The 12,437-nt window shown below is 34.4% G+C and overlaps 2 protein-coding genes across 4 annotated transcripts; both read left to right on the top strand.

Annotated features, from left to right (window-relative positions):
- Positions 1-100: 100 nt before the first annotated feature.
- Positions 101-7,234, top strand: LOC105142408 (Amidase family protein). Its single transcript, XM_011050020.1, has 10 exons — positions 101-857; positions 955-1,266; positions 2,163-2,342; positions 2,438-2,532; positions 2,974-3,049; positions 3,268-3,345; positions 3,531-3,624; positions 3,733-3,782; positions 5,577-5,690; positions 6,869-7,234. Exons 1-10 carry the CDS (start codon positions 333-335, stop codon positions 6,968-6,970), a joined length of 1,626 nt encoding a protein of 541 aa, XP_011048322.1. The 5' UTR covers positions 101-332; the 3' UTR covers positions 6,971-7,234.
- Positions 7,235-8,672: 1,438 nt separating this feature from the next.
- GNA1 (glucose-6-phosphate acetyltransferase 1) lies at positions 8,673-10,447 on the top strand. Of its 3 annotated transcripts, none has more exons than XM_011050017.1 (2): positions 8,673-8,775; positions 9,823-10,447. In XM_011050017.1, exon 2 carries the CDS (start codon positions 9,875-9,877, stop codon positions 10,328-10,330), a length of 456 nt encoding a protein of 151 aa, XP_011048319.1. In that variant the 5' UTR covers positions 8,673-8,775; positions 9,823-9,874; the 3' UTR covers positions 10,331-10,447. The 3 variants fall into 3 exon arrangements, with proteins under 3 accessions (XP_011048319.1, XP_011048321.1, XP_011048320.1); XM_011050019.1 differs by having other exon boundaries at positions 8,677-8,775; positions 9,858-10,447; XM_011050018.1 differs by having other exon boundaries at positions 8,689-8,775; positions 9,829-10,447.
- Positions 10,448-12,437: the final 1,990 nt, after the last annotated feature.

Raw genomic sequence — 12,437 nt, 5'->3', positions numbered from 1 at the left:
TCATATCAACATCAACTTGGTTGCTTGGTTTATATGTTCATTAATTTTAGGATTAAAAGATTAAAATGAATGTAAGCTGGTCTAAAAAACACGAGAAGCGAGGTCTCAAATACATAAAAAGAAAAAATAAGGTGGTTGAGGCCATGTCCATGAACCTTTCTCTCGTCACACACTATTTCGAAACTGGATAAGCCTTTTCGTCTCAGCTCATCTCATCTCATGCCACAAAACAGAAGTTACAAGGCTGATATCCCACCATTTTATGATTTTCGTCCATAGATTAGGTTAGAGTAGACCCGATCATTCTTCCTCACAGGAAATCAAAGAAAGAAATGCTATCCACACTGCAGCAGCCCCCTCGCTCCCTTTCTCGAATCCCTCTTCACCTTAAACCCCTTCGTTCTTTCTTCACTGTTGCGTCTGCTTCAGCTTCACAGGACCAATCCTCCCCGCCTTCATCTCAGATCCTCACCCTCCGCCGCGCCCTCCTCTCTCGCCAAACGACTGCCACCCAACTAGCTGAGTCCTACATTTCCCGCCTCTCCCTCACCGAGCCCCACCTCCACTCCTTCCTCCACATCTCCGACACCCTTTTAAGAGATGCCCAGCTAATCGACCGCAAGATTGAAAAAGGAGAGGATGTCGGCCCCCTTGCTGGGGTCCTTGTTGGGGTCAAGGACAATATCTGTACTGCTGACATGCCTTCAACAGGTGGCTCCCGCATCCTGGAGAACTACAAGGCTCCGTTCGACGCAACAGCTGTTAGGAGAGTGAAGGAGAAAGATGGGATTTTGATTGGAAAGACTAATTTGGATGAGTTTGGCATGGGAAGTACCACTGAAGCTTCTTCTTTCCAGGTCTTCTTCTTTGTTCTTAATTTTTGACTCATGGGAACAATCAAACAAACAAACACTTGACAGGCATTGGCAGTTTCTGCTGTTCATTTTCTAACAGGTGACTGCTAATCCATGGGACTTGTCTCGGGTGCCTGGTGGATCGTCAGGCGGATCGGCTGCAGCTGTTTCTGCTCGGCAATGTATGGTGTCACTTGGTAGTGATACTGGTGGAAGTGTAAGGCAACCAGCATCATTTTGTGGCGTTGTTGGATTGAAGCCAACATATGGGCGTGTCTCCAGATTTGGGCTCATGGCGTATGCATCATCACTTGATGTTATCGGATGCTTTGGTACTTCAGTTGCTGATACTGGCATCCTCCTTCACGTAATTTCTGGTCATGATAGATTTGATGCCACTAGTAGTAACCGAGTAAGAATTCTTCTATTTTCTCCACTAGGGCAATCAATTCTCTTTGATTTCTTGCTTTGAGAAACTGTGAGTTTGTCTCATAAATTTACTAGCTGACAAAACTTCAGATTCTGATGCTTGCTTAAGAGGAAGCAACTGAAATTTTCATGCATTAAGTGAAACGTGGACTTTTCTGGTCATTGACGGGACTGTAAGAGTTAATGTAGTTACCTGTAGCTGAAAGTGTCACCATCACTCGTATAAGCAAGCATGTTGATCAATGCAACATGCATTCTGTACTTGTTGCTAAAAGAACCAACATGAAATTGAGTTCTCCTGGATTGCAATGGCCATGGTGTTCTTGTGTTTCTGCTCAGAGCTTTTTCGTTGAATTTGAGTATGCATATCTTTCAGTTTGGATCTACGATAAAATAGTTTGATTTTGTGGTCAGAATAGTCACACTCCACCAATCAAAGAGGGGGTGGTGTGGATGCTGAGAGGTGATCTTTTTCGTATCTTCCTCTATGGTCTGATTTAATGTAAAATAAGCTCTTCTATTCTCCTGGAATGCTAATAACTCATCTAAAAAAAATAAAAAATAGTTAATGTTAGTAGCTATCCTGAAGCAATTGAATTTAGAAAAACATCATATTTCTGAAACCCATACAGTCCAGCTAGTGCAGCAACAAAAGTCTTGAACAATTAGGAGGGACCCAACTCCAATTAAGCATTTTGGATTGATTTCCTATATTTTCTGGTTTATCAATCTATAGGGTTTCAAAGCCCTGTTTAGTTTTATTTTCTTTCTTGTACTCTCTTTTTGGAGGATGTTTTATTCTTCTTCTTGTATTCTTCTTTATTCTTTGTTTCAAAAAAGAAAAAGACTGTTCCTTACCATAATAGTTTCACTTTTCAGGAGTTTCCTGATTTTTTATCACAATTCACTTCTATAAATCTTGTGGAATCGAAACCATTGAAGGGGTTGAAGGTTGGTCTTATCCGTGAAACTCTTGAAGATGGTGTGGACAATGGAGTAAAATCTGCAATTAGTGGTGCCGCTTCACATCTTGAAGAACTAGGATGTACTGTGACGGAGGTCTAACTTATAACCTTTACTCAGCAGACATGTGTTTTTTGGTTAACAGATTTGGCTGATACTTTTTGTTTCCTATTTGGCGAATTGATTTACAGGTCTCATTGCCATCTTTCTCCCTTGGTTTACCAGCCTATTATATTCTTGCTTCATCAGAATCATCTTCCAACTTATCACGTTATGATGGTGTCAGGTAATTCTCTGACTGTTAGTTCTCATTTGATATTTTAGTGCTTTCAACGGAACTATAGATGTTGTATGGTTCTATGTAATTCAGCACTTCCAGTTTAGACAGAAGATGACATGGTAAACATTTTAAATTAAGTTAAGGCGTATAGAGCTATGAGTGTTTACAGATTTCGCATTGTGAAGTTTGTTTCATATGTTTGAGTCATATTCCATTTCTCTGCCTGTACAATGTAGTATAAAATAAGATCACAGTTGGGCTATAAACAAGTTATCTTGGTTTATTTCAAACAGTTTTGTAGCTGCTTATAATATTAAGCACCCCATACAAATTTAAAAAAAAAGAAGAAAAAATTGTTTTTGTTGGTGTCCAGTTTTTGCCTCTTCTTGCATATCTATATTGTCTAGATATATAGACAAGCAATCATTCTTCTACATTGGCATGTAGGTATGGGAACCAAGTTTTTGCTGAAGAGTTAAATGCTCTTTATAATGATTCCCGAGCAAAAGGATTTGGTCCTGAGGTATGTATCACCCTGGCAGTCATTGTAAAGAAGTTGTTCTGTTCTTTTTTCTTTGGAAAATAAAATGGTATAGTCGAATATTATTTGAGATGTTGCAAGGTATTATCACCAGCTCCCATTATAATAGACTGCTTATGGCTATTATCACTTCAACTGAAAGTACAGATTAGCCATGCACAGACAAGACCCTTGAAGTAGTATTTATTGCATATTTTCAGGTCCAAATGAGAATCTTGATGGGAACATATGCGCTCTCAGCTGGTTATTATGACGCATACTACAAGCGTGCCCAACAGGTAAATATTTCCTTCAATTAGAGTATCTAAGCTTTACTGTTTGAAGATGGATACTTAAATTCTTGGTTACAGTTTCATGATTTTTAGAGAATCTGAATTCTGACATAAAAAATTCCTATTAAACCCAGTTATTTTAAGAACTTTAGGTCTTCAAGAAGAAATTCATGATTATAATAGTGTTTCAGGTGAGGACCTTAATTCGGAAAAGCTTCAAGGATGCATTAGATGATAATGACATCCTAATTTCTCCTGTGGCGCCATCTGCTGCGTATAAAATTGGTATGGTGCCCACAACTTTTTGGCTTTGGCGGACATGTTATCCATACCTTTGCTTTGATAATGATTCAATTTAATAGGTAATGACATAATTGCTCTCAATATTTACAGGCGAAAAGAAAAATGATCCTTTGGCAATGTATGCAGGCGACATTATGACTGTGAGAATTTCTCTGCTGCTTTATGTTTAACTTGCCCGTTCATGTCATTCCCTGTCCCTCTTTCCTGTTTTGAAATGGTGGGAGAGAGAGGGAGAGATGGAGGGAGATAATGCCTTACGTTAAAAATTAAAAGGCATGGTTTGTGCAGGCTGCAGTTCTAGAGTTAACAATTGGTATACTTTTGTTGTTTGAGAGAATGATAAAGATTAAATAGATTTGGGTCGGTACTTGACCTTTAAGTGCACTAAAATGGCATCAGAAGATATATGGTGTTGGATCTTTATATGTGGAATTTGGGTATTGTTTTGAAGTGAACATGGGTTGGAAACTGTGAAGCAGCTCCTTAGCAGATGAATGGATAGCAAGGATGTTTTGTATATAAATAACACCGTAAGTAGGAAATGCATTTGAGAGAGGCCTTTGGAGGAACATGCAATCCCAGCATAAGTGAGTTTATGGGAGGTGATTATCAGTGCTCCAAGGATAGTTTCAGTAGTTAGGAAAAGAGTGCTCTCGAAGCAATTACCAGAGATGTTCTTGATCTGGATATTCTTTTAAAGGAAATGTTTAGCTATATATAATAAACAATCTAGAGAGAGAGTGTGGAACTTAGAGAGAGAGAACAAAAGAGTGCTCTCAAAGTAATTACCAGAGATGTCCTTAGAGAGAGAAGCTATGAAGCCCAAAAATGTTCAGCAATCCCTCAAATGACATAAACAAGGGATATTTATAGGCAAGAGGTGTGACAGCATGGCTGTTACCAGGTGTCAAGTACACCAATGGCTATGCAGGTGCCACATGTCCAAGGTGTCACATGGTTACACTCACAAATTTCACCAGAAATGGTTAGGGCCAGCTTTGATTGGCCTTAAGGAGCCCTATTTCAAACCTATCATGCCACGTTTCACATTTCTCTCACGGTTCCAAGTAGTAGTCATAGATCCTGCCTTATCCTCCTGAACCATTGGCTCCTTTTGCGTATAGCATTTCAGTCCTTTGTTGAATATGGCGCCTCAAATTGTATGGTTTCTCCAATTATCCATACTCTATAGTTACAAATTGGACCTTTTTTAGTATATAGTTCCAGAATTGCAAATATGGTATAAATATTGTATTAGTTGAAATTCAGCCCCTAAAGTAATTATTATTGGAATAATTTCATGTGGCTACAGAATGTTCACCAATCATGTTTTTACTAGAGGACCGTGATGGACTTGTAGAATAGCTTGGACCAATATTTCGTCGATTTTTTCTTGTTTGCTTTGCTATAAGCGAACCATGCAGGTGCTGGAAAAATTTCTACAAGTTGGTTTAGCTAATTTTCTCTTGTTTGTTCGCCAGAAATGCATCTTCACTATGAGAGTGATATTATTGTTTTGAGAACTAAACTGCAGTGAAGTAAAAAAATGTTGGACAGTGTTTATACGGCAAGTCTTATGTTTCTCTACCATCTGTTTTACCATGTAAACACAAAAGCAGGTAAATAACAGACTAATAGTGCTGTTACAAGACAAAAGTTGAAATCCTCATCATCCAACACAGATTCATTACTTTTCCAAGAAACTGTGCTTCATAGATTTCTGAAAATTTGAGTTGTGGTTTATTTTGGTTAAAATAGTTTGAATCCTTAGAATTGTTATGACATATCCTGCCTTCTGATTTCATCTGTTTTTTTTTTCTTGCTCCAGAATTTTTTCTTTCATTGGTTCTTTACAGTCATTCCATTTATTTCCTGCAGCCAAGATTACTCTTATGTTTGTTTCTCACATTAAGCAACTATATCCTCGCTTGCAGGTCAATGTTAACTTGGCTGGGCTACCTGCATTGGTTTTGCCATGTGGATTTGTTGAAGGGGGGCCTGTAGGACTTCCTGTTGGTCTTCAAATGATTGGTGCAGCATTTGATGAGGTATTCTATTGAAAACTTGTAATTTTTACAAATTCTATTATGGCTTAGAGATACGAAGTTCACCTTTTTTTCCTTTGAAAAACTTTAACTAAGAGAAATGGATGGTTATGTAGTATAGGAAGATATAAGAATAAGGAGCAATTAGGGGGGAACGGATTCCAAGGAGGTATTAGCTCTAGGCGAGGACCAAATTTGGGATAGTTACATCTGTATTTTTTCTTAGGTAGTTGTACCTTTGGTTTTGGAAGTAGGATCAGCTTCAGTTGAGCCAGGTTTTTTGCCTACACATCCCTAGCACTAAAGCAGGTCTGATTCTGGTCAGGTTTCAATGTAATCCATGTTGGATTTGGGTTGTTAATAGTTGATTTGAAGAAGACTAAGTAATTTATTGTTGGAAAAAACAATGAAAGATAGACAATATATCATGTTATTCATGGTTAGATGAAATATAAGAGAACTTATAGTCTCTCCTTTTATGATGATGGTGGTGTTTTTTTCACGTTAATTTAGTTTTCATGCCATGTTGTCAAGCATGCTTTGAGGCCTTCATTCTCCTTGGTTTTTAGATATAGTTATAATGTAAAAAGTTAAGCAACAAACTAATAAATTAACAATATATACAAAATAAATATTATTTAGATGCGGGGCAGGGCTGCAAAAACCTGCTCTGTCCTGTGCCCCTCCAGTTAGGTGAAATCTGGGTTTTTTCCACTTGGATTGGGTTGGGTATCTGTTAGGTCAGACTGAAATTGCTCTCCCTGATTGGTTCATGTTAGTGCTATTATTCAATCATTTGTGCTTTGCTTTCATTAATCCTTTCCTTGAAGCATGCTTGAAACACCATTTGTTCATGTTGTGCACTGGTCAGGTCTTTTTTCTGTAACCCTTACGACTCTAGTCATCACTCACCAGAAGTAAACATATGATTATAGACTAGTTTAGCTTGATGAATGTGTGAGATGGTCGTGGCATTTTGCTATGTGGCATTTTGCTATGAAGCACGTGTGTGAGATGGTCGTGGCATTTTGCTATGAAGCACATAGAGAAATGGCAAATGCTTGTTTAAGGAGAACTATATCAAACCTTTGCTATCTTTTGTTGTGAATGGTTGGTATTATTTCAAATGTTGAGCAAGCAAGAACGTTATTGATTACTTGTGTGTGTTACTGTAAATGCAGGCTAAGTTGCTCAAAGTTGGTCATATATTTGAGCAGACTCTTCAAGGTTGCAGATTTGTTCCTCCCATAGTAGCAGATGATCTTGCATATTCCCAACAGTAATGCTGTCTTTGCCTTTTAGGTTATAGAAGTCAGGTTCAGATAGAAAATGCCTGAATAACTCTTGAGTAGAACACTGTTTGGTGAACCTTATGGTTTGACGTGAAGCAGCCTATACAGATCTTTCCAACCCACACAATTGTGTTGGAGTTCGGTTGAAGCTCTTGTTAGTCATTGTAATTGGACTGTTCAAATTGAAATGAAATTTTGGTTGTCCCTATGACTCTTTGTTATATACCTCTCACAATCAGTCCAAAATGTCTTTGTCGAACTGGAGTTTTGTAGATACAAGAAAAACAGAGCATCTTTTTGGTCCTTCGACATGTGCATCAACTTGTTCCAATACCGTCGCCTACTCGGGCTTTGGAAACCTCAAGCATCCAAACTCCTCCATCACAGTCTTGCTCCAAGTACCACACATTTTGACTCTCAGCTCCCAACAAAGCCACCACCAGCACGCCAAGACCCGGATAAAACCATAGCAACCCAATTATCAAACTGCAGGGCATACGAGACTTGAACCAAAGTTATGCCAGTGTCCCATTCCATTGGAACAACATCATTAAGATGTTATACTAGACTATATACTCCTAACAAAGCACTACAAATCTATGGATCCATGTCCCATGTTAGCATCACCCCTGATTATTATACGCTTCCGATTGTCTTGAAAGCCCCATGCCAAATTACTGGGTACTGAGTGCATGCGTGCATGGTGGAAAGGTTCAAGGGGGGAGATATTATTCTGATACGATGAGGAATGTTTATGTAATAATGCCCCGATTGCAGCCTTACAGGTGCCTGGTGGATCTTGCTGAAATAAATAAATGTTTTTGACTTAAATGAATTAAAATAATATATTTTATTTTATTTTAAAAAAATTATTTTTGATATCAATAAATTAAAATTATTTCAAATAAAAAATTATTTTAAATAAAAAAATTTAATTTTTTAAAAAATACAGCATATTCCCAAACAAGAGAATATTTAAAGTTGTTTTTTAAAGTGTTTTTTATTTTAACTTTAAAATGTATTAAAGTAATATTTTTTTAATTTTTTATAAAATTTATTTTTAACATTAGTATATTAAAATAATTTAAAATTATAAAAAACCAATTCAAAGCAAAAACAAAGTCAATCAAACTAGTCAGTAATTTGGAAAAAACGACATTAAATTGCGATGATGTCATGTATATTTTTCTTGCTCCTCACCTCAAACCGGGAATACCTAAAAATCCCATTAGTCAGATTCTTGAATTTACCTTTTAAATTACTAGTTAAAGTTTCACACATCTTATAGCTATTAATTTTAGGATATGTAAAATTAGTTAAGATATATACAAATTAATTTAAATATTCAGGTCAATAATAAAAAAATTAAAATTCATTAAATATAAGATGAATCTATGCTTGCTTGCCATGTTATAGGACCCTCAAATTTACATTAAAGTTTATAATCATTTAAATATTTTTTTTTATGACTTAAAAATTAATTTTTTATTTTATAAAATTACAAAAAATTATTTTTATTAAAATCATACCTTGTTGTTCACAATCATATAGAAACTAATGAAAAAATAATAATTAACAACCCAATATATAAAAGTATTTAGTAATAAAAAAAAAGATTGGGATAAGCAGGCCTGACTTTGAAATCAAGGAATCCTGATCCTCCCAGCCCAGCCCAGCCCATCCCAGCCCAGCCTACATGTTAAATACAGTAAACTTTTTACTATATCTGCAAGTTTGCAACTCTCTCACAACCATTTGCATCAAACACCTTGACTGCGCCAGCACAAGCTTCCACTGTAAGACAATCTTCAACGGATCCTTTGATTTTTTTCGTCTTTTTTTCTTATTTCTCTGATCTCCTTTTCTTTTCTGGTATATTTAGCTTTCATCATGTTTAATCTCGTGCGTGAGTAGGTAGGTGTCTTTTTTTAGAAAGAAAGAGTCTTGGTGGTATCAAATTTGTTTAATAATGTAAGTGTAATTCAGAGATTGAAGATTTCGTTCAACACGAATTTAACCCAAAAAAGTAGAATGGAATTGCATTACGTAGATCCGTACCACTTACCAGGGAACCAGAATCTTAGGTCACCATTGCTTGTTTATTAGCCGTTGACTGGAAGTAACAAGTAGGGTTTCTTTTTGGGAATTCAAGGTAATGACAGTAAAAAACTTGATGTTCTTTCTTCTACAAGAATTAGGGCTAAAAAGAAATAGTTTTTATATGCAGTGCTTAAACAGGAAGGGAAACTAATTGAAAGACTGATTTGTGGAAGCACTTGTCAGAAAGTGTAACTTTTGGGACAGTTGAATTGATGTTGCATTCCACTCGCGGAGAAGTAAAATGCCATAATAGCTGTCTTAGGGTTTTTTTGTTTTTTTTTTTGTGATGTTATTATCTTGTTTGTGAAAAAATTCATCCTCCACAAAGTATAATCAAATAGCATCATTCTAATCTGAGTTTTTGTTTTTTTTTTTTTCTTAAAGCTATGAATTTCTCCAATGTTGTTATTGTGATGACTTTCACTCGAGCTTCAAGGATGATGATCGCCTGCCTAGATCTTATAAACTTGAACTTCAGTAAACAAGCAATAATAAGCTAAATGTTGTTGTTATGACATTTTTTCTTAGTGCTGTAGTTCGGGAGGGCGCTAGATTATGCTATGCATTTGATTAGAAAGTCATGATATTCTAGTCATATGAAAGAGGATACTAGGTTTTCTATAAATTTTTGGAATTTAGAAACTTAAAGGATAGGGTCTAAATAAAGAAACAGGACTTTGTTTCTTTTTCATCTCTAATTAGTCTGTATAATCTGTGAGTTTTGATTTTCTCATGCTCTTTAGTTTCAGCTGGTCTAATGTTTTCGTCATTGAACTAGAGTTGCACCACAGCTCAATGGATGCTGAGCACAAGTTTGGAGTCCGGAAACTAGAGATATTAGATAAAAGCAAAGGTTTCATAGAGCTATTGCAACAATTAACCATTTGTGACTCTGTTTCGGATAAGGAGTTTGAAGAGCGTTTCCAAGAGATCAACTCATATGGTGATAACCATCTTATTTGTGTGATCGAAGATGATCGTTCTGGGAAGATTATTGCAACTGGGAGTGTTTTTATTGAAAAGAAGTTCTTGAGGAATTGTGGTAAAGTTGGACATATCGAAGATGTTGTGGTTGATTCTGCTGCCCGAGGGATGCAATTAGGAAAGAAAATTATTGAGTTTCTTACAGATCATGCTCATTCAATGGGGTGCTATAAGGTGATTCTTGATTGCAGTCTTGAGAACAAAGCATTTTACGAGAAATGTGGTTACAAGCAGAAAGAAGTTCAAATGGTGAAGTATTTTATGTAAGAAATAAAATTTTTGTCCTCTTTCTTGTCAATATTTGCTGAACTTGTGATCCTCTTTGCCATCCCTTGCAAACTTGAGCTGATAAAAAAATCCAAATCCTTTACGTTCCACCCCTTTTATTGGCTCCACTTCATCATTCCACTCATTTCTGCAACCATGTTCTTGGAATTAACTTGAAGTTGTATCCAGTACAGATCGAACTACACTCAATTATTCACCAGTAAATAGTATAAATCTTAACAGTGGATTTGATCTTCATTTCTAGCCTTCATTTGTGAGAATTAAAAAGAAAACTGAAACTTGAATTTCAAATCGTATTTTGAAATCGGAAATTCACATTGCTGAGGATTCAACAGCCATGGGGCCGTACCTGCTCTGCCTTGCCTTGCAACCTGTTGCTTTGTGCCTGTTCTCGCTTGTTTGGTTGGGTTTTATGTCCGCATTCGTGGGGCCTGCGTTACTGTAATATTAATAGAGCTGCGTTTTGTAATGGAGCATCGTTGGTCTTGATGTTGGATTTTGCAATGGGTTCCACGTGTTTTCTATTGCATTAGCTATTTAACCCCTGTTTTGCATATGGGTGGATTTTTTAAAAAACAAAATGACACCCCTGTTTTGCATATGGGTGGATTTTTTTAAAAACAAAATGACATGCATATATTTAATTAAATAAATCAATAACACCATTTGCATGAATAAATTAAAAAAAAATTATTAGTTAAAATTGAAAAAATCAAAAAATATATAGATGAAGATATTTGATTTCACAACACGGTATATATATTCTATTATGCTAAAATTATTTTGTTTATTAAAATTATATATTTGATTTCACAACACGGTATATATATATATTCTATTATGCTAAAATAATTTTGTTTATTAAAATTACTTTTTTGTTTAATTAAATAATAATAGAAATGTATAAATACATAAAATTGATGGAATAAAATCAAAGAAGAAACAAAATTGTTTATATGAGGTTGCATGTATTAGAAATATTATCTTAAATAAATATATTTAATTTTTAAAAATAAATTTTATTTATATAAAACATAAAAAAACAATATAGATGAATTAAAATAATTTCTTTAAAATTTGAATACATACAAAATAATTAAAAACCAACCACTAATTTAAAAAGGTTAAATTAAAAAAATTAGAGAAAAGAGGTATTAATTTGAATATAAATTAAAAAATTATATCAAAGAAATCATGTAAAAAAAAAGAAAGTATTGTTGTGTTTGACAAGAGGCTGTGAGAACGAGCTTTTATGTAAAAAAAAAATATTAATGGATTGGTTGGCTGTCATCTACCCTAATTTATTTTGAAAAAAAATAAACTTAATCAATTTGTCATATGTTTTCTCTATATTTAAGTCACTGTAGTTATAAAAATAAAATAAAAATTATTGATCTTTTTATTTAAAAACCTAATTTTTAACTTATTTTTTATTTAAAATATCTAAAAACACACCATAGACACTATCATAACTCAATGGCATGTCAGAACACCTTGATATACCCGTAAATTAAAAAAACTCTTTCTTATATTAGATCTAGTTTTTCAGGTACTTTAAAAGTAAAAAAACATGTAAAGGAACTCTCTTTATCAAATAAAACTTATTGGTATCAAAATAGATCAATTATTTTGGTGATTATAATTAATATCTATACTGATTTTTTCTTTTCACCTCTAGAAACCAATGGTTATTTTTCTTATTTTTTAAAATATAAATTTAAAAATAAAAATAGTGATTAATCTTTTAGAACATTTTTATAATTTCATAATACTTTTACCTTTAATTTTTTTTTATATATATAATTTCACAAACTAGTCTAAACTATCTAGGAAAGTGCTTGTTTTGTTTATGATCAGTAAAAATAAATTTGTATCCTTTTGCTCATATGAATTTTTATCTTACTTTTAGGAAATTGTAGCGCGTTGTTCCCTATATTTTTCATTTGTACATTCATGCTTCTAGGTTCTTTGTTTGTTAAAAAGTAATGTTTTAAAAAATTAAATTTTAAAAAGTAAATTATTTTATAATATTTAATAGTATTATGAAAAATAAGATGAAGAATATTTTCAAGTATTTAGTTATATT

The sequence above is a fragment of the Populus euphratica genome, unplaced genomic scaffold (assembly GCF_000495115.2).
Source record: "Populus euphratica unplaced genomic scaffold, PopEup_1.0 scaffold189.1, whole genome shotgun sequence".
Classification (NCBI taxonomy): Eukaryota; Viridiplantae; Streptophyta; class Magnoliopsida; order Malpighiales; family Salicaceae; genus Populus; species Populus euphratica.
Note: the sequence above shows the minus strand (reverse complement) of the source record. Positions and strands in the feature narration are given on the sequence as shown.

Excerpts from the sequence above, each read along its gene's own strand:
- LOC105142408 (XM_011050020.1), top strand. The coding sequence starts at position 333 with ATGCTATCCACACTGCAGCAGCCCCCTCGCTCCCTTTCTCGAATCCCT. Across the intron at positions 1,267-2,162 it reads ATGCCACTAGTAGTAACCGA|GAGTTTCCTGATTTTTTATC; the intron begins GTAAGAATTCTT and ends TTCACTTTTCAG. Across the intron at positions 2,533-2,973 it reads TCACGTTATGATGGTGTCAG|GTATGGGAACCAAGTTTTTG; the intron begins GTAATTCTCTGA and ends ATTGGCATGTAG.
- GNA1 (XM_011050017.1), top strand. The coding sequence starts at position 9,875 with ATGGATGCTGAGCACAAGTTTGGAGTCCGGAAACTAGAGATATTAGAT.